This window comes from Mus pahari, chromosome 2 (genome assembly GCF_900095145.1).
Source record: "Mus pahari chromosome 2, PAHARI_EIJ_v1.1, whole genome shotgun sequence".
NCBI classification, from domain to species: Eukaryota; Metazoa; Chordata; class Mammalia; order Rodentia; family Muridae; genus Mus; species Mus pahari.
This window is the reverse complement of record NC_034591.1, coordinates 129062053-129085856: the sequence shown is the minus strand read 5'-3', so window position 1 is coordinate 129085856 and position 23804 is coordinate 129062053. Positions and strand designations below refer to the sequence as shown.

The window sequence follows — 23804 nt, the reverse complement described above, 5'->3', positions numbered from 1 at the left end:
AAGGAAGGAAGGAAGGAAGGAAGGAAGGAAGGAAGGAAGGAAGGAAGGAAGGAAGGAAGGAAGGAAGGAAGAGAAAGCAGAGGTTTCCCTCACACACAGGGGCTGCAGAGGTGGCTCCACAGTTAAGACACTTGCTGTTCTTGCAGAGGACCCCGGCTTGGTTCCCAGCATTTAGATCAGGAAGCTCACAACTACCTGTAACTCCAGTTCCAGGAGACCCAACCCCCTCTTCTGACATCTGTGGGTCCCTGCTAACACGCGGTGGGATTACATACACTCCTTCCTGAACATGCACATACAATTAATCAATAAATGTAAACAAATAAACGTAAGCCTGGAAAGAGAGTCATAAAGAGTGGGAGTGGAGTGGGAGGAGCCACCATGAGACAGCAGTGACCACGTTCCAGCAGGTAAAGGCTCTCTTTTGTCTGGTACGAGGAACTTGGGGTTCAGAAAGAGGAAGGGCCAGATCAGATAGCCGGAAGTGTGTCAGTTTTGTAACCCGGGTCCAAACTGAAGGGCCCATTGCGTACACCCATCTGGGGTTCTTGTGCATGAGTCCGTGGTATAATCAGCTGTGAGGCTGGAGGGTCAGAAGGAAGGCACAGGGCCTGGGCCGCTGAGGTCTCACAAGTCTGGAAGTCGGAAGGGACTTTGGTTCCCTTGGACAGGCTGTTCCTGATACACTGAGAGATGAGGAGTGGACACCAAAAAACGCAGTGGGGAACCCCCAAATATGGAGCATAACTAAAACACGGGATTCCAGAAAAGGAAAAATAGTTTGTGAAATAGTTGACTCTCTTAGAAAAGCTGCTGTCTAGGAAAGAAAATTTTTCCCTCTGCCTCCTTCTCTTCTGGGGGTTGGGCGTTTTGAGGCAGGCTCTCATTGTGTAGTCGGAGCCACTGAGAATGCCCTATGCAGCTGAGGCTGACCTTGAACTTGAGGTGAACCTCCTGCCTCTGCCTCCAAGTATTGAGATTATAGACATAAACTACTATGTCCAGCTGTTTATAAAAATTATACAAAAATCTAAATAATTTCATTTCAGGTGTGGTATCTCATACAATAATAATCTCAAGTGAAGGGCTACCCTCTAGACATTCCAAAATAGACTGGGCTACAGAGTAAAAGCCTGTTTCAAAAATCAAAAAGAAGAAAGAGTGTGTGTGTGTGTGTGTGTGTGTGTGTGTGTGTGTGTGTGATATCAATGGGTAAAAGTGCTTGTTATGCAAGCCTGATGACCTGAGTTTGACTCCCAGATTCCATGAAAGCCTCCACACTTCAACCACACCCACATACCATAATTGATGATGATGATGATGATGATGATGATAGAAAGGAAAACTAGACTGGTACACTACACGACTATCATCTTGTGACATAGTTGTTTTAAGATAAGGTCTATGTAGGCTGGCCTCAAATTCCTGAGCCCGGGTATAGAGAGATGGTCAGCAGTTAAGAGAAGGTGCTGCTCTCACACTGGATCCAAACTCGGTTCCCAGTGCCCATCCACAGGTTCACTACTGTCAGTTACTGTAGTTCCAGTCCCAGGGGCACCTGAGACATCTGGTCTCCACAGTCACCTACACTCACGTACACAGATGCATGCATATATATGCAATATAAAAGTAATAAAGTAAATCTTTCTTTTTTTTTTTAAAGATTTATTTATTTATTAGATGTAAGTACAACTGTAGCTGTCTTCAGACACCCCAGAAAAGGGAGCCAGATCCCATTACAGATGGTTGTGAGCCACCATGTGGTTGTTGGGACTTGAACCCAGGGCCTTCGGAAGAGCAGTCGGTGCTCTTAACTGCTGAGCCATCTCTCCAGCCCAAAGTAAATCTTTCTTAAAATAACCCCTCTGACCCTCCTGCCTTAGCCTCCTGCGTAATGAGACCATAAGCATGGTAGTACCACACTCAGTTGGGCATAATCTGGGGGGAGGGGACAACCAGCACTGAGGTTTAAATCTAGGGCCTCTCAGAGGCCAGGCAAGCACTCTACAGAGCTACAGTCTCAGGCTTCTTTGTATTTTGAGTCAGGATCTTACCAAGAGGCTCCAGTGGCCTAGAGTTTACTTGGGAGCCCAAGCTGTGATTTTTTTTTCCATCCTCAGTTTCCCCAAGTAGCTGTGATTATAAACCTGTGCCACCAGACATGGCTTTGCATAGAGAGATTTTTTTAAAATTGTTATAAAGTTAGTGTTACTCAACAAAAAAGACTGGGGAATACATATGTGTGAATGAAACTAAGCCAGAGAATTTTTAAAAACTATCATTAACGTTTGTGGTATTCTTTTCTACTCCACTGTGAATAAATTTGTGATTTACACATTACTTTGAAGTTACCATACAACATACCTGCTTAACTCCTAAGGACGTAGTCCTTCTATAAATATCTCATGTTCCCATCCATTACAAGCTGTGGAATGTTCCACCCAGTGATTATATCTAATAATTTTTGCCATAAAAATATTTCTTGGGGGTGAAGGAAGGCTTAGTTAGCAAAGTGATTGCTGCATAAGAGTGAGGACCTGTTTTGGGTCCCTAGCGCTTACACAAAGAGCTGAGCTTGGGAGTGTGTGAGGCTGCTGAAGCTGGCTGGCCAGCCAGTCTAGCCACTTGGTGAGCTCTGGCTTCAGTGAGATAGCATGTCTCAAAAACTAAAGTAGAGGCTGATAGAGCAGACATCTGTGACCTCCACACAAGCGTGCGCGCACACACACACACACACACACACACACTCACACACACTCATACACAATAAATGCTATGAAAGTTCATATGTAAGAGGCAATAAATGACCTTCCCTTTTGGTGTATTCTCTTCTTACTAATGAGACAGAAAATGGCCTAGGCTTACTCTATGCCCTTCAATGACTATTAGGTTCTTGCTATGAATTTTTTGTGTTGTCTATATAATAAAAAGATTAAAACATGGTCATCATTGTCCTTGTCCTCCTCGTCCTCCTCGTCCTCCTTTCTTTTTGAGACTAGGTCTTATTTTGTAGCCCAGGCTACAACTTGTGGCAACTCTCCCATGTTAGCCTCCCAAATGCTAGGATTACAGGCGTGAGTCACTAAGTCTGACTAAGTGCATCTCCAGTTTGAAGTATGTTTTTGACTGTTTACCATGGTTTAGAGAAGGATAAATTATACTTTTTTTTCCTTCAACAACAAAAGTGAAAGAATTTTATTTTGTTTTGGTTTTTTGAGACAGGGTTTCTCTGTGTAGCCCTGGCTATCCTGGAGCTCACTCTATAGATCAGGCTGACCTCGACCTCAGAAATCCGCCTGCCTCTGACTCCCAAGTGCTGGGATTAAAGGCGTGTGCCACCATGCCCGGCCCAAGAAATTTTTTATTTCTACAAATCACCTTGTCCATATTTTATGTGTGTGCATACCTTTAATCCCAGCACTTGGGAGGCAGAGGCAGGCAAATTTCTGAGTTCAAGGCCAGCCTAGTCTACAGAGTGAGTTTCAGGACATCCAGGGCTACACAGAGAAACCCTGTCTCGAAAAACCAAAAAAAAAAAAAAAAAAAAAAAAAAAAAAAAAAAAAAAAAAAAAAAAAAAAAATAATAATAATAATAATAAAAATAAAAAAATAAAAATTAAACAAAAATAAGTAAAAAAACAAAGGTTAGAAAAAGTAAGGGCTGGCAAGTGGCAAGATGGATTAAGAGTTAAAGGCACCTGGTATCAAACTTGACAGACTTAATTTGACCTTTTTTTTTTTTTTAAAGATTTATTTATTGATTATATGTAAGTACACTGTAGCTGTCTTTAGACACCCCGGAAGAGGGTCTCAGATNTNNTTANNGNTGGTTGTGAGCCACCATGTGGTTGCTGGAATCTGAACTCAGGACCTTTGGAAGAGCAGTCAATGATCTTAATCACTGAGCCATCTCTCCAGCCCTTAATTTGACCTTTAATCCCTGGAAAAAACGGAAATGGTAAAAGGAGAGAATCAACTCTCAACTCCTGAAGTTGTCCTCTGGCTTCGGCATGTATAGGCATAGACACACACACACACACACACACACACACACACACACACACACACACACAGACTTTCTAAAAGTGAGAATACCTAAGTGCCACCAAAAAAGCTTTAAAAGCATCAAAGAGTAAGCACATAAAAGGTGTGCAAGAGGAGATTGCCAGGCGGCTCAGTGGTTAAGAGCACCTGCTGCTCTTGCAGAGATCCAGGGTTGGTTCTCAGTACCCACATGGTGGCTCACAATCACTTGTAATTCCTGTTTCAGACGACCAGATACACTCTTCTGGCTTCCAAGGGCTCCTGTGTGAGTACGGTTCACATACAAAATGGCAGGGTCACACACATAAATAAAAAAGTCAACAAATCTTTTTAAAAAGTTGTACTAGTCTTCAGAGGGACACTATCAGTAGTGTTGTCATAGAGATAAACACAAAACTGTACTGACACAACTCCCTGGCTCAATAGTATGTTGAATGGGTGGTGAGGAGCCTAGAGGTGTGGTCCTAGGTCAGAAGTGGGTTAGGAATCTGAGATACTGAGATGTGATGGAAGAAAACACCTCTTAGTCTCTGACCCTGGTTACATCGCGCCTTTCCTTTGAGCCCTGGTTTATCTGAAATCTTTTTCTCATGTTTTACTTTGTTTTGTTTGTGTATTTGTGTATGTGAGTGTGCAAGTCTATGTCAGCCAGAGGAGGATGCCAAATGCCTCGATCTATCACTCCCACCTTACTCCCTTGTACAGCATCCCCCTCTGAACCTGGAGCTAGGCTGGTGACATGCTCCCCCACAGTTCTGGGATTACAGAGGCACACAGCCCCCTCCGGCTTCTTACATGGGCTCTGAGTATTTGAACTCAGGTCTTGTCCTTGAGCAGCTCACCCACTGAACCATCTCCGCATCCTCTTGTTTCGTCTTTTCTTCCTCCCTACTCTTGAAGGAGAACTCACCACCTGCCTGCTTAGAACATTTGACAGTGCACCTATCTCTGCCTCGGAAGTGCTAAGATTGTGTCAGACACCACACCAGCTTGTTTTGAACTAGTGTTCTAAGTACTTGCACACCCATTACACAGAACTCTCAAGAGAATTTAGAGTCGGTCATTAATAAGTCCATATCTCAGGGAAGAAACCGAGGCTCAGAGAGGTAGAGCATGATAAGGGTGGTCAGACTTCAAAGCCCTTCTAGCAATCTTAGCTCAGTCTTCTGAGGCCTGACCACTCCAGCACAAAGGAGGGCCAAACTGGGAGAAACCGAGGTTGAATTCAGGAGAGAGAGCTGCCCTAGACAGGCCAGGTTGCGTCCTCTGCCTGGCTCCAGGGCGAACCTACCTCTAACTCCTGCCAGTTGATTCCCCTTCTAGTCTGAGCTCAATTTATTCCCAAAGAGCCTTGCATAAACCAAGCTGGGTCAGGTCCCTTGGCTCCAAGCCTACAGCCCCAGGAACAGATATGCTCCACCCTCCCCACCCTGGCTCCAAGCCAGGGGTCACATGGCACTCTGGTCCTCTTTGGCCTGCTTCCTTAAGGATCCAGATTTAACTCTACCTCCCCCTTTCCACTTCTCGTCCCTAGTCTCTTTGAGCAGTACCTGAAAGTGTGTGGGATAGAAGCCTTAGCTCCGTTTCTCTGGAGTAGGTCCTCAGTTTATCTGCCTATTAAATGGGACCTTACAGCTTTTCATCAACCCCTTACTAGTCTTCTGAGTCTTGCATGGGTCCAACTCCTTTTAAATGGAAGGTGAGGAGAGAAGGGTAGGAGCCTAAGAACTCTAAGGCAGGTCCCAGAACTGTTTTGAAAACAATGCCAGGTTCAAACTGGCCAGCCTCTGGCATCTCATAAATATTGGTTCAAAAATCGTCTGTTTCCAAGTGCTGATTTCAAGACCATCTGTGGACCTCACTTGCTCCTGCTGACGACCAAAGGGCACATAAGCATGCTATAGGGCCTGTAACAGAACAACTGGGCTCCCTTCTCCAGTCCGAGAGTGCTCGTCCCTAGTCCCCAGGTCCTCTGCCGCAGGCTCCTCCTCCATTGACATCAGAGCCGCAGGCGGGCCGAGGGAGCCGAGCCCCAGCCGAGCGCCAGCGACTGAACGAGCAAACTGACCAGGCACAGACGCGGCGGGAGCTCCGCACCAGCCACCTCGGCCCTCCAGCCAGCCCCGAGGCGGGGCAAGCCGCAGGTACAACTGAGGGCCGCCCCACTCTGTGTGTAGTGGGGAGCTCCAGCCACAAGATACTGAAGCCCAAGGGTAGGAGGGGCGCCTGGCCCCTGGACGGAAGGACAGAACAGGGCTGGGCCTTTCTCTCCCATCTCCTGTCCCAGGCCCTTTAGGTACTAGGTGACCTCCATGGATATTGCCTGGATATCAGAAAAGAGTGGGGAAGGGTCTGTGTGTGCGTGGTGTACGTCCAAGCGCTAGGCCTGACTGTGGAAGGGCGTGGGCATTTGAAAGTGTAGATCAGGGAGGGCATGTGAGGGGTTCCCTGAAGCAGGAATGTGCTTCAGTTGTGTAAAGGTATCTGGGAATTCATTTTTGTTGTTGCATATGGTGTTCAAGAATACACACACGCTGCTGTCTGGCTTGCAGGGTAGAGTTCGGGGGAGGTTTGGTCTTGCTCTGAGGGGGTTTAGTTAGGCAGATTGTTAAAGCTTGTTTTGCTGTGTGGGGCACTGGGCTGAGGAGTTGGAGGACATAGATAGGACTAAGTTGCTATGTCTGGTATGTGGGAACAGATGCCACCTTGCTCATGTGTGCATGGAATCAGTACTGTAGTATAGGGTCTGGGAGAGGGGTGTTTTGGATGAACAGGTAGGTATGAGTGGTGTATATGAACATGTGTGTTGATGATGGGTATATGTGCATAATCAGGTGACATGGTGTGCAGTGTGATGGATCTAGCAGGAAGGTGTCTGGACTCAAGATTCATGTACGTGCTGATGTGGAGTGTCTGCTGCAGGGTGTGGAACTGTGAGGGTCATTAGTGCTGGCCTCTATGTGGGTTTGACTTTACATGGATTTACCATTGCCTCTTTCATCAGAAAACCTGGGATAGCTGGCCAGTGCTCTGGGAACAAGGTCCCACTCAAGGAGTGGACCCTCCAGTCTGGTCAGGGTGTCTTCTCTTCATCCTTCCCAAAGGAACCAGGAGGTTGCTTTCCCAGAGCTATAGGGCATGAGGGGCTCTGTTCTGACCTCAAACTCTAGTTGATTCTGAGATGTTGACTTTTCTGAATGATCCCCCTCCACCCAGTCTAGCCTTCTACTGGACTGACAGATGACAGTCTTTGTCCTTAGCAAGCTTAGCTGGGAGTCTCTTGGGCAACTCTGGACTCATTCTATCCATCTCCAACCTCAGTTTCCGAGATTTCTCATATTATACATGGGGAGAGAACCCACCCTCTCTTGTAAGATGATACAGTGCTCTCCAGGGAAAGGTCCAAGATAAGTCCCCTCCAGAAGGGGACAGACAGGTGAGATCAGTTGTCATGCTGCTGGGACACAGACATGGAGTCAGGAGGGCTAGGTCCGAGGAGTTCCAGCTGTGGCTGATGTTGCCTTGGTAACAGCGAGAAGGAGCTATTTAAAAACGTGGCTGAGATATTGCTGGAAGCCCAGGCTGCCGGAAACCTGATTTCCGAGAGGCTAGGGCAGCAAGGAAGAGGAGGAGGCGGAGAAGGAGGAGGAGGAGGAGGAGGAGGAGGAGGAGGAGACGCTAGCCCTTCCCAGAATGAGACTGAGGCATCACTGCTCTGGGCACAGGGGTCCCCTAGGGTGCCATCTATGCTGCTTTAGCTGCTCTGGGGTCTCGGATGCTATCTTCCTTCAGGGGAAGGTTTCCTTGAGTGTTAGGATTGAGGAAAAGACTGGGGTAAAATGGAGAATGAAGAATTGAAGGAATGCATGAATAATAAGAATTTCACTACTAGAAATGATTTTTTTCTAGGCATAAGAAGTTGCAAACATGCTGAATGAACATATGATGGGGGAGGCTGAATGCCTGTTGCCAAGAACAGATCCAGGAATGAATGAACTCATGCTGGCTGGTCATGGGACATGCAGTAGATTCTCAGAGAGGATAGACCCTCTGAATCTCTCCCTCTCTCTCTCTCCATTTCCTTCCTAGGAGCCCTGGCTGTGGCTGGGGGGCAGTGGGCCATGCCAGGGGCAGTGGACGGCCCCAGGTGGAAGCAGGCAGAAGACATTAGGGATATTTATGACTTCAGAGATGTTCTGGGCACGTGAGTCTCAGGGTGGGGTGGTGGTGGGGTGACAGAATTGGGAAGGGCTTTGCTCCTGAGCCTGGTGGCTGGAGGGGCTAAGTCTGGGGTGATGCTTCCTCTGCTCAGCTGATAAACACTTACTTCCCTTTTCCTACAGACCAGGGCCTGTGGCAGCTTTGCCATGGTGCAGACTAGTCCAGCCTTTTGGTTTTGGCTAACTGTGGGTAGGATGGGGCCTCTCTTGTCCAGTCATGGGTTCCTTATGAAGAGAAGGAAGTACAGGAGAATAGAAGAACTATCTAGATTGCTGCCAAGAGCTGGGTATTCTGGCCTGGGTTTGGAAACTGAGGCTGGGCATGGCTGCTCTTGATGGAAATCCAAATATAACTCAAACCTGGTTTCTTCCCTTTGTAAGTTGGACCTAGAGACACAGACAGACAAACACAAAATGATAGGTGAACGAGTATTATTCTCTTATTGAGGTTGTAGAGGCCAGAGTAGTCTCCCCTGCCTGGGTAACACTCCCTGAAGGACATGAGACCTTGGCTAAAAGATAAGATGGGTAAGCTTGTGCTTGTCAGAAAGAAGGAAGGTAACTCAAGGCAGGGGGAGCAGCAGACGTAAAGGCAAGCCACCGCAGAGAGGAGCCGTCTGCTGGGATTCAGTTAGGGCTGGGGAGACGTTCAAGCAGTAAGAAATGGAAAGGGGCAGCCAATGCAAGGCCTTGAGAAGAGCCTCAGAAGGCAAGAGGTCATTTCATGGCACAAAGGAAGACATTTAAGACTGACCATCGGTGCTGGAGCTGGCTCAGCAGTTAAGAGCATTGGCTGGTTTTGCAGAGGACTTGGTTCAGTTCTCAGCACTGATGGTGGCTCACAACTACCTGTAACTCCAGATCCAAGGGTATGTATGTGGCTCGGACATACATGGAGGCAAAACATTTGTACACATAAAGCTGAAAAAAGAAAAAGTAAAAAGGACTAACCATCATGTGTGGGCAAACTGGAGAGCCAAGAATGGCAACCGCAGAAATGATTTGATTGATTCTGTTAGGTTCTAAAGGGCGTTACATTACCTACAACTCAAACTGAATCCATCAACCACACAGTCAAGTATTTCAGGGGCAGAGCCCATAAACTCGCATGTTAGCAGCCTGGCTTCCTTTGGTTGGCTTCAGTTTGGAGCAGGCTCTCTCTAGGTACTGACAAAGATGACTGCCACCCACTCCAGGTTTATAGTCTACCAGCTTATTCACTCAGTCACAGTGCCAGGAAACCGTCATGTAAGTGACCAGTTACTGAGGTACTGAGGCAGGGGACAGACAACTCTGGCTGGCCATGTCTGGCTTATGTGAAGGACATAGGTGGTCATGGAGGCTACAGGGAATGGAGGAGGGTAAGAAGCTGGGGTTCTAGCTCATCTTGCAAACCTCTGACTCACAGGGGTGCCTTCTCAGAAGTGATCCTGGCAGAGGACAAGAGGACTCAGAAACTGGTGGCCATCAAATGTATTGCCAAGAAGGCCCTGGAGGGCAAAGAAGGCAGCATGGAGAACGAGATTGCCGTCTTACACAAGTGTGTGGGCCCTGCACTGACCCCTCCTCATTCCTTTAGATTACTGTAGAAATGGTTTGAGTTCTCGGCCTCACAGGACAAGAACTTGGCAGGGAGTGACTGGCACAGAGCTAACCTCCCAGATGAGACAGAGGTGCCAGGGCTTGCTTACAGAGGATAAATCTGTTCATGGAGCCTCAAGGCCAACCCACCCATACAGGTTGTCACCTAAGGTCCTCCCACACAGTAAAGCAGATGTTTTTTGCTGAGCCCCTGACTAAATTAGCAGCCACCCGACAGGAAACCTGCTTGTGCTATAAAACTTACAGCAAGCATTTGCTTCCAGTGCCTCCCACTTCCTAACTATTTGGACAGAGAGGAGATGGTCATTTCATTTCCCTAATTTGGGTGGGTGAGATAACGAGGCCAGTGAGGGCAAGAGACTTGCCCAAAGTTACATAGAAAGCCTATAGGGAAGCCACGCTTTCCTTAGCCCCACGATCAATCACCACTGGTCCATTTGTTGAGTACTGACTTGATGCAAGCTCCCAAGTAGCGTGTAGCAGAGGCAGTGTACCCGGGCCCAGGTCTGTGTGACACCAGAGCCCAGTGCTTGCTCGCTAGACTTTTCTTACCTTCTAGCATCAGCTTCCCCCTAGTGGGCTCCGGAACCTTGGTGTCCTGCCCTGGATACAGGTGCCAGGGAATAGGTGTGCCACCCTAAGCTGTGAACTACCTTATCTCTCCTTTTAGGATCAAGCACCCCAACATTGTAGCCCTGGATGACATCTATGAGAGTGGGGGCCACCTCTACCTCATCATGCAGCTGTGAGTGGCCTGTCTGCCCACCCTCACCCCTCTCCCTGCTGCCCTCCGCTCTTGGCCACTTTCCGGTCCTTTGCTGCAGGGTTTCAGGTGGAGAGCTGTTTGACCGAATTGTGGAGAAAGGGTTCTACACGGAACGGGATGCCAGCCGCCTCATCTTCCAGGTGCTGGATGCTGTCAAGTACCTACACGACCTGGGCATTGTGCACCGGGATCTCAAGGTGGGATCTGAGAGGCCTAGTGATCTATATGCACCAGGGGAAGAGCACTGTCTGTCCTGCTTTTTCTGTCTTTGGGTACCTCTCAGCCCCTCACTAAAGCCTCAGCTTCCCATTTGCAAAATGAACTACTCGTGACCCCCCCAGCTCCTCTTATTCCAGCTTAGACAGGGACACAAGGTAGGCTGGGCTGGTATCTTAACAACTTAGGTGTATTTTTCTTATGAAACATCTCTTTGTAGAAAATAAATGGGGCAGCAAAGCTTCAGAGAAAAGCATAGGGGCTTACGCTGAAAATACTTCAGTCCAAGCCAGCTGTGGTGGTACACAGAGGCAGAGGCAGGCAGATCCCTGAGTTCAAGGCCAACCTGGTTTACAGAGTGAATTACAAGACAGACAGAGCCACACAGATACCTTATCTCAAAAAATCAAAACCAAGGGCTGGAGAGATGGCTCAGTGGTTAAGAGCACGGACTGCTCTTCTGAAGGTCCTGAGTTCAAATCCCAGCAACCACATGGTGGCTCACAACCATCCGTAATGAGATCTGATGCCCTCCTCTGGTGCAGCTGAAGATAGCTACAGTGTACTTAGATATAATAATAAATAAATTTTAAAAAAATCAAAACCAAAATCAAAACCAATAGAGCCTGGTTTGAAGACTAGTCTTGCCATGCCCTAATGGCTCTTTGGCCAATCACTGCCTCTAAAGGTATTGGTTTCTTCCTTGGTAAAGTGGGCTTATTCAGACTACACAGGCTGCATATGTGGTAGGGTTGAAATCAGCCAAGTACTTATCCAAGATCCAGCACAGGAGGTATAAAAGTGAAATTTTTTTGTTATACTGGGTTTTCTGTAAGGTTTCTAAGTTCTATGAAAATCCTTCCTACAACCCCTTGGCTTTGTGTTTTCTAGAACTTACAGCCCTTCTAGCAGTAAATGCTAGCTAGCTTCTAATGGATTTAATGAGTTAGCCACCATGGATTTTAGAGAAGCGTATAGCACTGCTGGCCTCTGGCTGACCACCCCTCCTCCTCTTTCCTACCCTCCAAGCCAGAGAACCTGCTGTACTACAGTCTAGATGAAGACTCCAAAATCATGATCTCCGACTTTGGCCTCTCCAAGATGGAGGACCCAGGCAGTGTACTCTCCACAGCCTGTGGGACTCCAGGATATGTGGGTGAGGAGGGCCCTGGGTTGGGGTTGGGGATGAGGAAAGAGCCAAGAGCTGCAGGGTAGACATAGGTCATCACCATATCCCTTCTCTCCACAGCCCCTGAGGTCCTGGCCCAGAAGCCCTACAGCAAAGCTGTGGATTGCTGGTCCATAGGAGTCATTGCCTATATACTGTAAGTGGGGACATGGTCAAGGTGGCCTGTGACTAGAGTTGTCTTCCCTGCTTTGCCCACTCCTTCTCTACATCTACCAGATAAATACTAACAGGCAGGGGTCTGGAGAGATGGCACAGGCGTGAAGAGCAACTGCTGCTTTTCCAGAGGACCCAGGATTCAATTCCCAGTACGCACATGGTAGCTCAAAACCATCTGCAACTCTAGTTCCAAAGGATCTAATGCCTTCTTTTGGTCTCTATGGGTACACATGTGTACACACATGGTACACAGACTTACATGTAGGCAAATACCTGTATATGTAAAAACAAACAAAAAAAGTCTAACAGGCTTCAATCAGGAGATATCATGTGTCTACCAGCACGGTGGGAGCACTGAGGAGTTAGCAGAAAATGAACCAACCCAAGTGCCCACCCTTAAGAGCTGACATGTAGAAAGGATCGGTGAGTAAATAAATCTATAATAGCGTCACATGGTCAAAGTCACTGTGAAGATAAAGTCAAGCAGGAGTAGGGAGATTTGGATAGATGTCACTTCAGATAGTCAAGGGCCCTTTGTGGTGGTAAAATCTGAGTGGCTTTTGAGTGAGCAAATGATCCGGTATAGGTTTGGGGAAGAATGTCAAACACGAAGATCCTATGACAGCATGTTCAAAGGACAGAAGGAAGGCCCGTTCTGCCAGATGGAAGTGGACAAGACAGAATTTCCTGTGGGTCCCGTCTGATTCTTGGCGCTGCCCCCAAATGCTCTCTCTAAGCCAACAAGTATTCTTAAAGCTGACATGAGTTCATTCTCTCTGCCTAGGCTCTGTGGCTACCCGCCCTTTTATGATGAAAATGATGCCAAACTCTTTGACCAGATTTTGAAGGCAGAGTATGAGTTTGACTCTCCTTACTGGGACGACATCTCTGATTCTGGTACTTGGGTCTTTGCCTTCTTCATCTAGCCTCTGCCTCAGGGACCGTCTTCATCTGCTCCAGGCATCTCCCCACTGTCTTGCTTCTGTCGTATTTTATTCCCAGACTAGAAGCAGATGTCATATGTCTTATCTTGGGTTCCCTCTGCTTGGCCCCTAATCTCAGAGCTCTGTAAGCATTCAGTCTTCCAATATAATATTTACAAAAATACCTCCCCTGGAGCTTACTGACTCTCTGAGGCTTAAACAGCATTAATATTTCTATCTTCCATTTTATGTCCCAGTCAGGGACCAGCTTGTGATGGCTGTACAGTAGTTTACACACCAGTGTGAGCATACTGAGTGGATTCTTCTGTAATTATGTTCTCAAAAAAGGAGGGAGCCAGAAGGCTGGTTTTGTGTGGAGTGGGGCACAGGCAGACAGGCTTCTTGTCATGCTGTCAGCTGAGATATGAGGGGATGAGGGCTGTCTTGGTGCCCACAGAAATGGTCATGCTGTATCTTTGCTTTTCTCTTGGGGCTCCAGCCAAAGATTTCATACGACATTTGATGGAGAAAGACCCGGAGAAGAGGTTCACCTGTGAGCAGGCCTTGCAGCACCCATGGTGAGAGCTCCCACTCTAAATTGTGTTAGGGTGGGACCTGGGAGTCCCAGACCTGCCTCAATCCTCACAGGCATATGCACCATCCTAGGATTGCAGGAGATACAGCTCTGGATAAGAATATCCACCAGTCAGTGAGCGAGCAGATCAAGAAGAACTTTGCCAAGAGCAAGTGGAAGGTACAGTGCTCAGTACCAACTGCATACAGGACCTGCCCAGGGAGGTTTTCCAAAGAATCTCTCTTGTTCACTCAACAAAGGCTTCCTGATCCCTCAAGTCCAGAGGTGGTTCCTGAGCTCCATCTCCAGAGAGACATGATGTAGCTCATGGGACCCAAGAAGGGTCAGAAAGGTGGCCATAGACCTATAGTTGACTAGTAATTAACCAGGTGTACAGAATATGCCTGAGGTAGAGGGAACAGGAGTGCAGAGAGGCCAGGGTAAGAGAATGTGGCCCACTGGACTAGAGGGGCTGAAGGAACCAAGGGAACTGAGTGTCGAGAGGCCAGGCTGGGGAAGCTGGTAGAGGCTGCTGGACCATTGAGATCCTTGACTGCTATAGTGGGACACCCACCTATTGTAGAGGATGACTCCAGAAAGACTGAATGCAGGAAAGGGCTTTCAGGATGCAGTGAGGGCAAGGAAGGAAGCCTGAGAGGCCCAGCAGGATGTGTCATAGATGCAGCGTATGCTGGGGCTTGACTCAGAAGCAGCAAGAAGAACACAGGAGTGGGTGAGAACAGGAGGGAGACTCAGAAGAAACAAAGATGGGAGGCATACTGAGGGAGTGAGATGTCAAAGGCTGCCCCAACCTTCCGGTTAGGGACAAAATGGACAGTGGTACCATAACCGTGATAATGATCCTGGCACAGAAACATGTCTTGAGGGGGTGACTGTAGCTTTGGACATGGTCATGGGCAGCACACAGGACATCTGGGTGAATATAAAATGGTAGAAACAGGTAAGTTACATAACCTTTCGGCACCTCAGTTCCCTCCACTTAATGCTACTCCAGCACTCGGGGAGGGTGGGGCAGGAGGATCAGGAACTACATGAAAACTTGGCTCAAAAAAAGTGTGGGTAAACAGCCAGGTGTGGTGGTGCACACCTTTAATCCCAGCACCTGGGAGGCAGAGGAAGGCAGATTTCTGAGTTCGAGGCCAGCCTGGTCTACAGAGTGAATTCCAGGACAGCCAGGGCTATACAGAGAAACCCTTTCTTGAAAAACCAAAAAAAAAAAAAAAAAAAAGTGTAAGTTACTGAGAACATAGCTTAGTTGGCAGAGTGCCTGCCTAGCGTGGTGCATGAAACCCTGGGTTTGGTTGGCTCACTAGCATCATACAAGACTGGGCACAGTGGTGGTAGAACCTACAATCCCGGACCTTAGGAGATACGAGGTAGAATGGAGGGTAGCCAGGCTACACGAGAACCCATTTTAAAAATAATTCATATTAACAGTGCTTGCCAGAGCCAGGTATAGTGACACACACCTTTAATCCCAGCACTTGGGAGGCAGAGGACAGCCAGTGCTACATAGTGAGACCTTGTCACAAATAAAAACAGTGCTTGTCGTCCCTGGTAGGTAGCATACATATGCCTGTAGTCTCAGCACTCTGGAGGCTGAGGCATGATACAAAGTGAGTTCCAGGACAGCCAGGGCTATACAGAGAAACCCTGTCTCAAAAAACAAAACTAACAAACACACAAAAGTGCTGCCTCAGATGTTGTGAGGATTTAATGAATAACCAGGCAACATGCTCAGAGCTGTGTAGACACATAAATGTTAGTTACATGAATTATAGTTTTATGTCCCTTTGTATGCATTTTATATATGTGCTGTATGTATAACTAAATATAGTTCAGTAACACCTTACAGAATCAGGGAGAACTTGGGAAGCCTCCCATTGCTGACCCTAAGCCCTTTAGGTATCCTTTCAGTGTCCCTCCCCTCTTTCCACAGCAAGCTTTCAATGCCACTGCTGTGGTTCGGCACATGAGGAAGCTACAGCTGGGAACCAGTCAGGAGGGGCAGGGGCAGACTGGCAGCCACGGAGAGCTGCTGACACCAACAGCTGGCGGTAAGAACCAGGGTCTCATGGAAGGGCATAGGTGGTCCATGAGGAAGCACAGGGCTGGAGCCGGAGCCTGCTCTACAGCCACCCTTGCCCTTTCCTTCCACACAGGACCAGCAGCTGGCTGCTGCTGCCGAGACTGCTGTGTGGAGCCAGGCTCGGAACTGCCACCCGCACCACCCCCAAGCTCAAGGACCATGGATTGAACATCAAGGAAGTCAGGGTTTCTTTCATGGGAGGGGTTGGAGGCAGCCTGCTTCCTCCTCACTCCAGATCTGGGGAGTTTCTGACCCCATACCTCTTCACCCCTCCCCTCTCACTCTTCACTGCGTTTTCCATACAAATGTTTCTATTTTATTGTTCCTTCTTGTAATAAAGGGAAGATAAAACAAGACAGTTCCATTTGCTCAACGAGTTTCCTTTTTCCCTATTGTAAAAACTGACTTTGATTTGGGGTTCTGGCCTCTGAATGTTACGTCTTTCTGACTTGAGACTGGGTGGGAACAAGGGAAAGAAATGGAGAACAAAGGAAAAAATACCAATGACATCTTTTGTCCCCTGAGCTCTACCTAGCCCTCTGGCCTCTTAGATCTCTTTTTGCGCTTTGCTGGTGGCTTGCTTTCCTGGTGGCGAAGGTCAGCACTGAACAGCACCTATGGGAGGGGCATGAGGAGTCTATGGGAAACAGGGCATGCTGAGGTCAGGGCTGGGGTCAATGGAGAAAACTTGGGTGGGGGTGGTGGGAGTCATGAGAACAGGTAGCTGAAGAGTCCAGGGGTCAGGCAGGGTGAGGGAAAGTCCTTTAGGGTCTGGACTAGGTATACTTACTGCTTGGGCCCAGCCAGCATAAGGTCCCCACAGATTCCGGAAAAAGTTTCCTACATTAGAAGTGAGGAAACTACATTAATTGAGCCACACACGGGCCCTCCATGCACAGAGATGGGAACTGTGGGAAAGATGGTTAAGAATGAGAGATTCTTCAATCTCAGCCCAACTCCCCAGCATCATGCTGTCCTCACCCAGTTCTTTGTTGGCCAAAAGGCTCGGGCCCTTAGCCTGGGATGTCTTAGGATGCCAGCCATAGTCACGATGGGCGATCTGCCACACATGGACATCCACGGGCACAGCCTGGGGTTTATCAAGGGCCATTAAGCAGATGCAGTCAGCCACCTTTGACAAAGAGAGAACTGTTGTGGAGGAATGGCTGGATTTGGCCAGCATTCAAAGCTCTCTGCTTCCCCCTTCCTCTAAGGTAGCACTATTCTGCACTCTAAGTCAGCACGCAGTAATTACCCATCACTTCTAAAAATAGCTCCAAGAAGACTTGTTCCTGAGTGAACATCTGTGTGGGCCGTATGCTCATACAACCTGGGGAGAAGGTACAACCACATTCTTCTCAGATAAGGAAACTGGGGCTCTGAAGTGTCTTGGACAAAATGACGCAGCAGAAACTAGGCAATGCCAAATGTAATGCCAGTACCTTAAAATTTCTTCAAGTCAATAGGGCTGGAAAGATGACTCAGCAATTAAGAATCCTGCCTGCTCTTCCAGAAGACCTGGGTTCAATTCTCAACACCTGCATGGTGCCTTACAACAAGAGTATGCATATGCCATGTGTCTGCAGTTTCCCATGGAGACTAGAAGAGGGCATAAGATCCCCTGGAACTGGAGTTCGAGGTGGTTGTTGTAAGCCACCTGACAAGGGGGTGCTAGGAATTAAACTCAGATCCTCTGGAAGAGCAGCGAGTGAGTTTAACCTCTGCATCATCTAGCCAGCTCCTGAAAATTCATTTTAAGACAAAGAGGAGAGGCCAGCCTGGTCTACAGAGTGAGTTCCAGGACAGTCCAGCCAGGGCTACACAGAGAAATACTGTGTCGAAAAACCAAACCAAACCAAACCAAACTCAAACCAACCAACCAACCAAAAGAAAAAAAGACACAGAGGAGTATAAAAATAAAGATAAATTATAAATCCTAATAGTCTGATAGATAGATCTACTGACATCAAGAAAACACTCTGTAAGCACATGTAATTTCAAGAAAAGAAAAGAAAAGGTACAATAAAAACATCTTTGCATCTGTCGCCCCAAAGGTCACCAGTATTAACTTTCCGACTCTTCCTCTGAAAACTTCTGCATACAGACAGTAGTGCACATAATGCATCGGCACAAAGGCCCTTCCTAAAGATTCCTCCAAAGGGCAGCCTCTGTTATACTCTCTGCATTCTGCTATTCCCTCGTCCTTCCGTGCTTTCTCCAGAAGCCAGGCCTCCCTGGATTCTCAGCTGCGCCTTGCTTCTACCTCTCCTACTCTCAGTGTGTGTGTACTCTCGCTTCCTACCTCTCTGGGCCTCACCTTGGCACCCACCCCGGGCAGGGTGCAGAGGGCCTTGTGGGCCTCTTCATAAGGGGCCACTCGAAGCTGCTGCAGCCAAGCTGGCCCACCTTGCTCTTCGAGGATGGCTTTGGCGCTGGCACACACATAGCGGGCACGGTACCCCAGGCCCAATTTCCTGAGGTGAGTCTCTACTTCTGGACCTGTGGGAGTGTAGAAGGAAGAGCAGATATCCTCAGTTAGCTCCTGTCCTCAGGCTTGTGTAGAGATGCTCCACCCCAATGCTTTCCTAGGCACTTCTTCCCTAGTTACTGTCCGCTAGGAGTCAGTGGACAGTTGGATGTGAAAGAAACTGGTAAGGCCTGAGTTCTGTCCCCATAAATGTCCTCTTAGCACCCCCTATTAGCTGGGCTCTGAAGCAGGTGCTAAGGACCCTTGCCCATTTGAGCACTTTAGCTTTATTCAAGAAGTGCTCACACTGATAGCCCACAAAGCTGCAGGAGCTTGGGTGATGGCCTAGCAGACAATCAGCATAAACCTGATTACCTGAGTTTAATTCTCAGAATCCATGTAAAATGCTAGATGTAGAGGTTCACATCTGTAATGCCAGCATTCGTAAGGTGGGATGGAGGCACACACACTGACTGGCCGAGTACATTAGGCTTGCTTTTCTTAAGGATCCCCATGATGGCACTACACACTTTACACATGGACACAGTAAGGGCACAGAAGGGGCTACGTGGGCTGGCACAGGGTTCAGGACTTTAGAAAACTTGTTGCCCTTACAGAAGACCAGGTTTCAGTTTGGAATCCATATGCTACCTCACAACCATCTGTAACTCCAGTTGTAGGGAATCTGACATCCTCTATTGACTTCTATGGGTACCAGGCATGTGCATGTTATGTACATAAATACATTCAGGCAGAGCACTCATACAGAGAAAATTTTTAAAAAATCCAAACAAAACAAAATCCAAAAGCAACCGAGGAAAACGCCTGACACTGATCTCTTCCATAAACACATGCACGTGTGCACTTGAACACATTTATGAACATATACCATACACTACCTACCTACTCACCCACCGTGGCGGTTTAAATGTGTTTGGCCCAGGGGATGGCACTTTTAGGGGGTGTGGCCTTGTTAGAGGAAGTGTGTCACTTCCTGTGTTCCTCGGTTGTTAGAGGGGTAGGCTCTGAGACCCTCCCTCTGGCAGCCTAAGGGTGCTGAGTCTTCTCCTGATTGCCTTTGGATCAAGATGTAGAGCTCTCAGCTCCTTTCTCCAGCACTGTGCCTGCCTGGATGTTGCCATGCTTCATGCCATGATAATAATGGACTGAATGTCTGAACCTGTTAGCCAGCCCCAATCAAATGTTGTCCCTTATAAGAGTTGCCTTGCCGGGCATGGTGGCGCACGCCTTTAATCCCAGCACTCGGGAGGCAGAGGCAGGCGGATTTCTGAGTTCGAGGCCAGCCTGGTCTACAGAGTGAGTTCCAGGACAGCCAGGACTACCCAGAGAAACCCTGTCTCGAAAAACAAACAAACAAAAAAAACAGTTGCCTTGGTCATGGTGTCTCTTCTCAGCAATGGGAACCCTAACTAAGACACCCATCAACTCTACACCTCTAACACAAAGAACGGACATGGTGGAGATAGGACCCTTCACCCAGGTGGAGGATAGCACCTGAGTGCTTAAAGTCATTCCTTTTCTTTTTTCTTTTAAAAGATTTATTTATTATATATAAGTACACTGTAGCTGTCTTCAGACTCTCCAAAANANNGCATCAGATCTNNTTACAGATGGTNGTGANCCANCATGTGGTTGCTGGGATTTGAACTCAGGACCTTCAGAAGAGCAGTTAGTGTTCTTAACCTCTGAGCCATCTTCAGCCCAACTCATTCCTTTTAAATGCCTCAAATCAACTTATCCCCTTTGCCCCCAAACCCTTCTAAATAGATTCTAATATTCCCATTCTATTAACAAGTCAAGCCAAGCTTAGAGAGGTAAGTGAATTTCTTGACAATTTATGATTATTAAGCCAAAAGCAGATACTCAAGTCTTTTCTAAGCACCAAAAAATACCCCAATTGAGGATGAACCAAAGTTCTCCTTACTATTTAGTCCCTAAGCACGTCACCAGCTTGGTCCTCATATCTGCTAACCAATATACTTTCCTCACAGAGCAAGTGGGCTCACTAAACTGACAGCAGCTTAAAATTTCTACGTATTTCCTGTAAACACTGCTGGGTGCAAGATGTGTCTTCCTTTATTCTGTCCTCATGATTCTGACAGGATATGTAACATCGTTTTCTTTTCTTTCTTTCTTTTTTTTTTTAAAAAAAGAGATTTATTTATTTATTATGTGTAAGTACACTGTAGCTATCTTCAGACACTCCAGAAGAGGGCATCAGATCTTGTTACGGATGGTTATGAGCCATCATGTGGTTGCTGGGATTTGAACTCCAGACCTTCGGAAGAGCAGTCAGGTGCTCTTACCCACTGAGCCATCTCTCCAGCCCCGTAACATCATTTTCTATTTCACAGACTCAAAACAGAAGCGCACATGTTAGTGTCAGAACCAGAATTCAGTCAGATCTAGGCAGTCTGTCTCAGATTATCTGCCTGTAAGTCTACACTACTGAACACTGTGTATAGATATTCCTCTAGCGAGGTACTGCATATACTGGCAAACAGCCAACTAGTGAGGTGCTGCTGTTTTAGGGATCAAATCTGAGGATGATCTGAGTATCTGGGACTGACCAGACGACTCCACCCAGTACTTCTGGGTGGAGACAGTGTTAGGCACAGTGGGAAGCTTGGGTAGAACTGAACAGATAGATCTTCCTGTCCAAATGCTGAAGGGGATGGATGTACCTACTCACCAGCCAGGGCATGGAGGTTTGGGAAGCCATGATAAGTGACATCATCAAGCTGAATGAGTCGAGGTCCAAAGGCCTGGCAGAGCCGGTCCACCATGCCAGTGATGCGAGCAATGTTGTTGTTGGAGGAACAGATGAAAGAGAAAAGGCATTCAGCGGGGTCCTGTCTCAGCAGTCTCACACCTAGAGAGCAGAAAGGTCGGAGCCTGGAGACACACCTTGCACCCTTCCACATCAGACACTACACCTTGAGGCTCCAGGGAGACCTGGAAGAATAAGGGACTACACGGGTCAAGAAACCACTAGGCTTCTAGAAGCCTTGTGGCATCCTGTGGGGTCTGGGTGACCATCCCATTCCACTGAGAAAAAAAGCCACAATGCAATCACCACATAAACAAGGCTTCATTTTGTGTCCTTTTCTTTCTTCTCCAAGGAGTGAAAGTGATTCAGTATATAATGACAGAATGCCCTCACCTGCTCCAGGACACACAGTCAGGATTAGGCCCCATATCTTCATCACTTTCCTGTGGATGTTGATGATCATCATAATAATAACAATGTGCTAAGTAGAAGCACTTTAATAAGTAAATCTTAATTATTTGCTATTATCATGTGAGTGTGGCATAGTGGTGAACTTTTGGGAGTTGGTCCTCTCCTTCCAGTAAGGATTAGGGACATTAAACTGCATGACAAGTGCTTTTATCTGATGAACCACCCAGATGGCCCTGTATCTGCATTTTATGGAGGGCAAATGGAGTCACAGAGATGTAACTTAACAAAAGCCAGCATTCCTGCCCTTGCACTCACCTTGGAATTTCTGGGCCACTCTTTGGAAGTGGGAATCTACAGAAGCCCAGTGGCTATATAGCTGAGCCAAACTGACATCCAGCTGAAAGTACTTGTGTAGAGCTTCCAGCTCCTCTAGGGTGGGCCTGCCGACCTGGCCGTCGTCTCCTCGGTACACTGTGCAATAGAGCTGATCTTCCGTCTGAGTCAGTGTCCACACTTGGTCTGCCAGCACGCCACTCCAGTGAGCAGGGCTCTGTTCCTTCCACCTAGGCACCCCAGTAGATAGCCCTAGCGCCATTACCCATCTTGAACTCGTTAAGGTCCTTCCTGTCTTACAAATGTCCCTCCTGCAAACTAATTAGTTATAAATAAAAGTGGTATGTTTTCATCTTTTTTTTTTTTTTCTTTTTTTCCGAGACAGGGTTTCTCTGTATAGCCCTGGCTGTCCTGGAACTCAGTCTGTAGACCAGGCTGGCCTCGAACTCAGAAAACCGCCTGCCTCTGCCTCCCAAGTGATGGGATTAAAGGGGTGTGCCACCACTGCCTGGCTAGTTTTCATCTTAAAAATAAAAAAAGAAGTGGTGCTGGGGATTGAACCACAAGCCAAGTGTGTGAGAAGCAAGCACTCATTACTGAGTGCACCCCTCAGCTTCCCCACTGATTTTTATTGCATGGCCCTCATAATCCTGCACATTCACCACCTCTACTTCCTAAAGTAGGTTAACAGGCAAACCACCGGTGCTTAGACTCCAAAATGTACTCTCATTCATTGCTCCCAACATTCTCAGCATTCCGAATGGGCAGCACTGAGGAGTCAGCATCCTAGGGGACAGTCCTCCCAAGCGCTGTCACTCACCGGAAGGACTGTCCAGATGCTAAAACCAAGTCCAGACACAGCTCAGAGCGTGGACACGGGACAGAGGCCCAGAGGTCCGGGCTGGAGCTCAGCGTGCGATGCCTCATGCTGCTAGGCAGCCAGGAACGGAAGAACATTCGGCTAGCAGCCCCCGCCCATTACGGCACCGTCCAATCAGAACTCGACTTTCCCATGTCCTAAGGCCTCGCACATAAGTGACCACACCCCACCAGAGTGTGGCACCTTGGGTCCTAGCTTCTGGTCCTGTTGAGTTTGAGTCTTCCTTTCCTTGTAGGGAAGCCTCCCGAGCGCTACCAAACCCCTATACTACCCACTGGCCTTTCCCTTGGAGCACGCCCCGCCCCTTCCTCCGGACGTGGCCCCGCCCACAGGACCGCCTGGCGCGCGCCTCCTCCTCCTGCGCAGGCCTGGAGGTTTGGAAAGGCGCGCCAGTGAGGTTCTTCCGGGTACCAGTTTACTCTCACCGGAAGTAGATCTTAGCTCCCGCTTATTTGATCCTAGAAGTAGCCAATCGGAGAAGAAAGTGCGAGGCACCAATGAGAACTCGGAAGTGGCGGAGTGGGCGGGCCTGTGAGGCGCCGGAGCGGTTGGCCTGCTGGCCTCGCTGCTTGGCGATTGGCCGCCCGAGGCCCGGCTCTGCCATTTCGGGGCTTTCGGTGTGATCTCAGGGCCGGCGACTTCTCGGGCTGGCCCGCTCTGGAGCCACATCCTTGCAGGGCGTAGTGGTACACACCGGTCGTCCCACAACTCGGTAGGCAGAGGCGGGAGGCACGTTCGAGGCTTAAGTAGGCTGGGCTACATGGCGACTCTGTCTCAAGAAATAAACCGAAAGAATCTCGTCCTCCCCCTTTCAAGCCTCTCTCTACCGAGCCTTTTCTGAGGCAGTGGTTTTTCAGCGCTGTCCCCTCCACGTCCTGACAAGAGGCCCCGAGTGTGCCATCTCGGGCTTCCCAGGCTTCTGAGGCCAGTCTCAGGTTTGCTCGCCCTGGCCACAGCCTGCGGCGCAGCTACCCGCTCCAGTCTGAGCATGTATGTTCCTTAAGTGTACCCACAGCAGCATGGAATAGGCCTGGAGATGGGTTCACTGCGTCCAAATGCCAGTGTGGCTCCTGGCAGACTAACGGACCAACACAATCAGCACCTGCCACCTTGTTCCAAAAA

At 48.2% G+C, this 23804-nt stretch overlaps 2 protein-coding genes across 3 annotated transcripts; one reads left to right on the top strand and one right to left on the bottom strand.

Annotated features, from left to right (window-relative positions):
- Positions 1-5972: 5972 nt before the first annotated feature.
- Camk1 (calcium/calmodulin dependent protein kinase I) lies at positions 5973-16158 on the top strand. The gene is made up of 12 exons (XM_021188137.2): positions 5973-6188; positions 8134-8248; positions 9673-9804; positions 10537-10611; positions 10691-10829; positions 11878-12004; positions 12098-12173; positions 12978-13090; positions 13616-13694; positions 13783-13870; positions 15651-15768; positions 15874-16158. The coding sequence occupies exons 2-12, from the start codon at positions 8166-8168 to the stop codon at positions 15966-15968; spliced, it is 1125 nt and encodes a 374-aa protein (XP_021043796.1). The 5' UTR covers positions 5973-6188; positions 8134-8165; the 3' UTR covers positions 15969-16158.
- Positions 16094-22985, bottom strand: Ogg1 (8-oxoguanine DNA glycosylase). Of its 2 annotated transcripts, none has more exons than XM_021188146.1 (7): positions 22623-22985; positions 21785-22032; positions 20981-21160; positions 18118-18299; positions 16782-16932; positions 16591-16640; positions 16094-16415 (listed from the first exon to the last, which is right to left on the bottom strand). In XM_021188146.1, exons 1-7 carry the CDS (start codon positions 22757-22759, stop codon positions 16332-16334), a joined length of 1032 nt encoding a protein of 343 aa, XP_021043805.1. In that variant the 5' UTR covers positions 22760-22985; the 3' UTR covers positions 16094-16331. The 2 variants fall into 2 exon arrangements, with proteins under 2 accessions (XP_021043805.1, XP_021043803.1); XM_021188144.2 differs by having other exon boundaries at positions 16328-16437; positions 16587-16640; positions 22623-22976.
- Positions 22986-23804: the final 819 nt, after the last annotated feature.

What these genes read in the sequence shown, in the direction of transcription:
- Camk1 (XM_021188137.2), top strand. Translation starts at nt 8,166, where the DNA reads ATGCCAGGGGCAGTGGACGGCCCCAGGTGGAAGCAGGCAGAAGACATT. An exon ending in TGGGACTCCAGGATATGTGG is followed by an intron (nt 12,005 to 12,097) that starts GTGAGGAGGGCC and finishes TTCTCTCCACAG; the next exon opens with CCCCTGAGGTCCTGGCCCAG. An exon ending in GCTGACACCAACAGCTGGCG is followed by an intron (nt 15,769 to 15,873) that starts GTAAGAACCAGG and finishes CCTTCCACACAG; the next exon opens with GACCAGCAGCTGGCTGCTGC.
- Ogg1 (XM_021188144.2), bottom strand. Translation starts at nt 22,759, where the DNA reads ATGTTCTTCCGTTCCTGGCTGCCTAGCAGCATGAGGCATCGCACGCTG. An exon ending in GCATCTGGACAGTCCTTCCG is followed by an intron (nt 22,033 to 22,622) that starts GTGAGTGACAGC and finishes TGGGGTGCCTAG; the next exon opens with GTGGAAGGAACAGAGCCCTG. An exon ending in TGCCCGGGGTGGGTGCCAAG is followed by an intron (nt 16,933 to 18,117) that starts GTGAGGCCCAGA and finishes TCTTTGTCAAAG; the next exon opens with GTGGCTGACTGCATCTGCTT.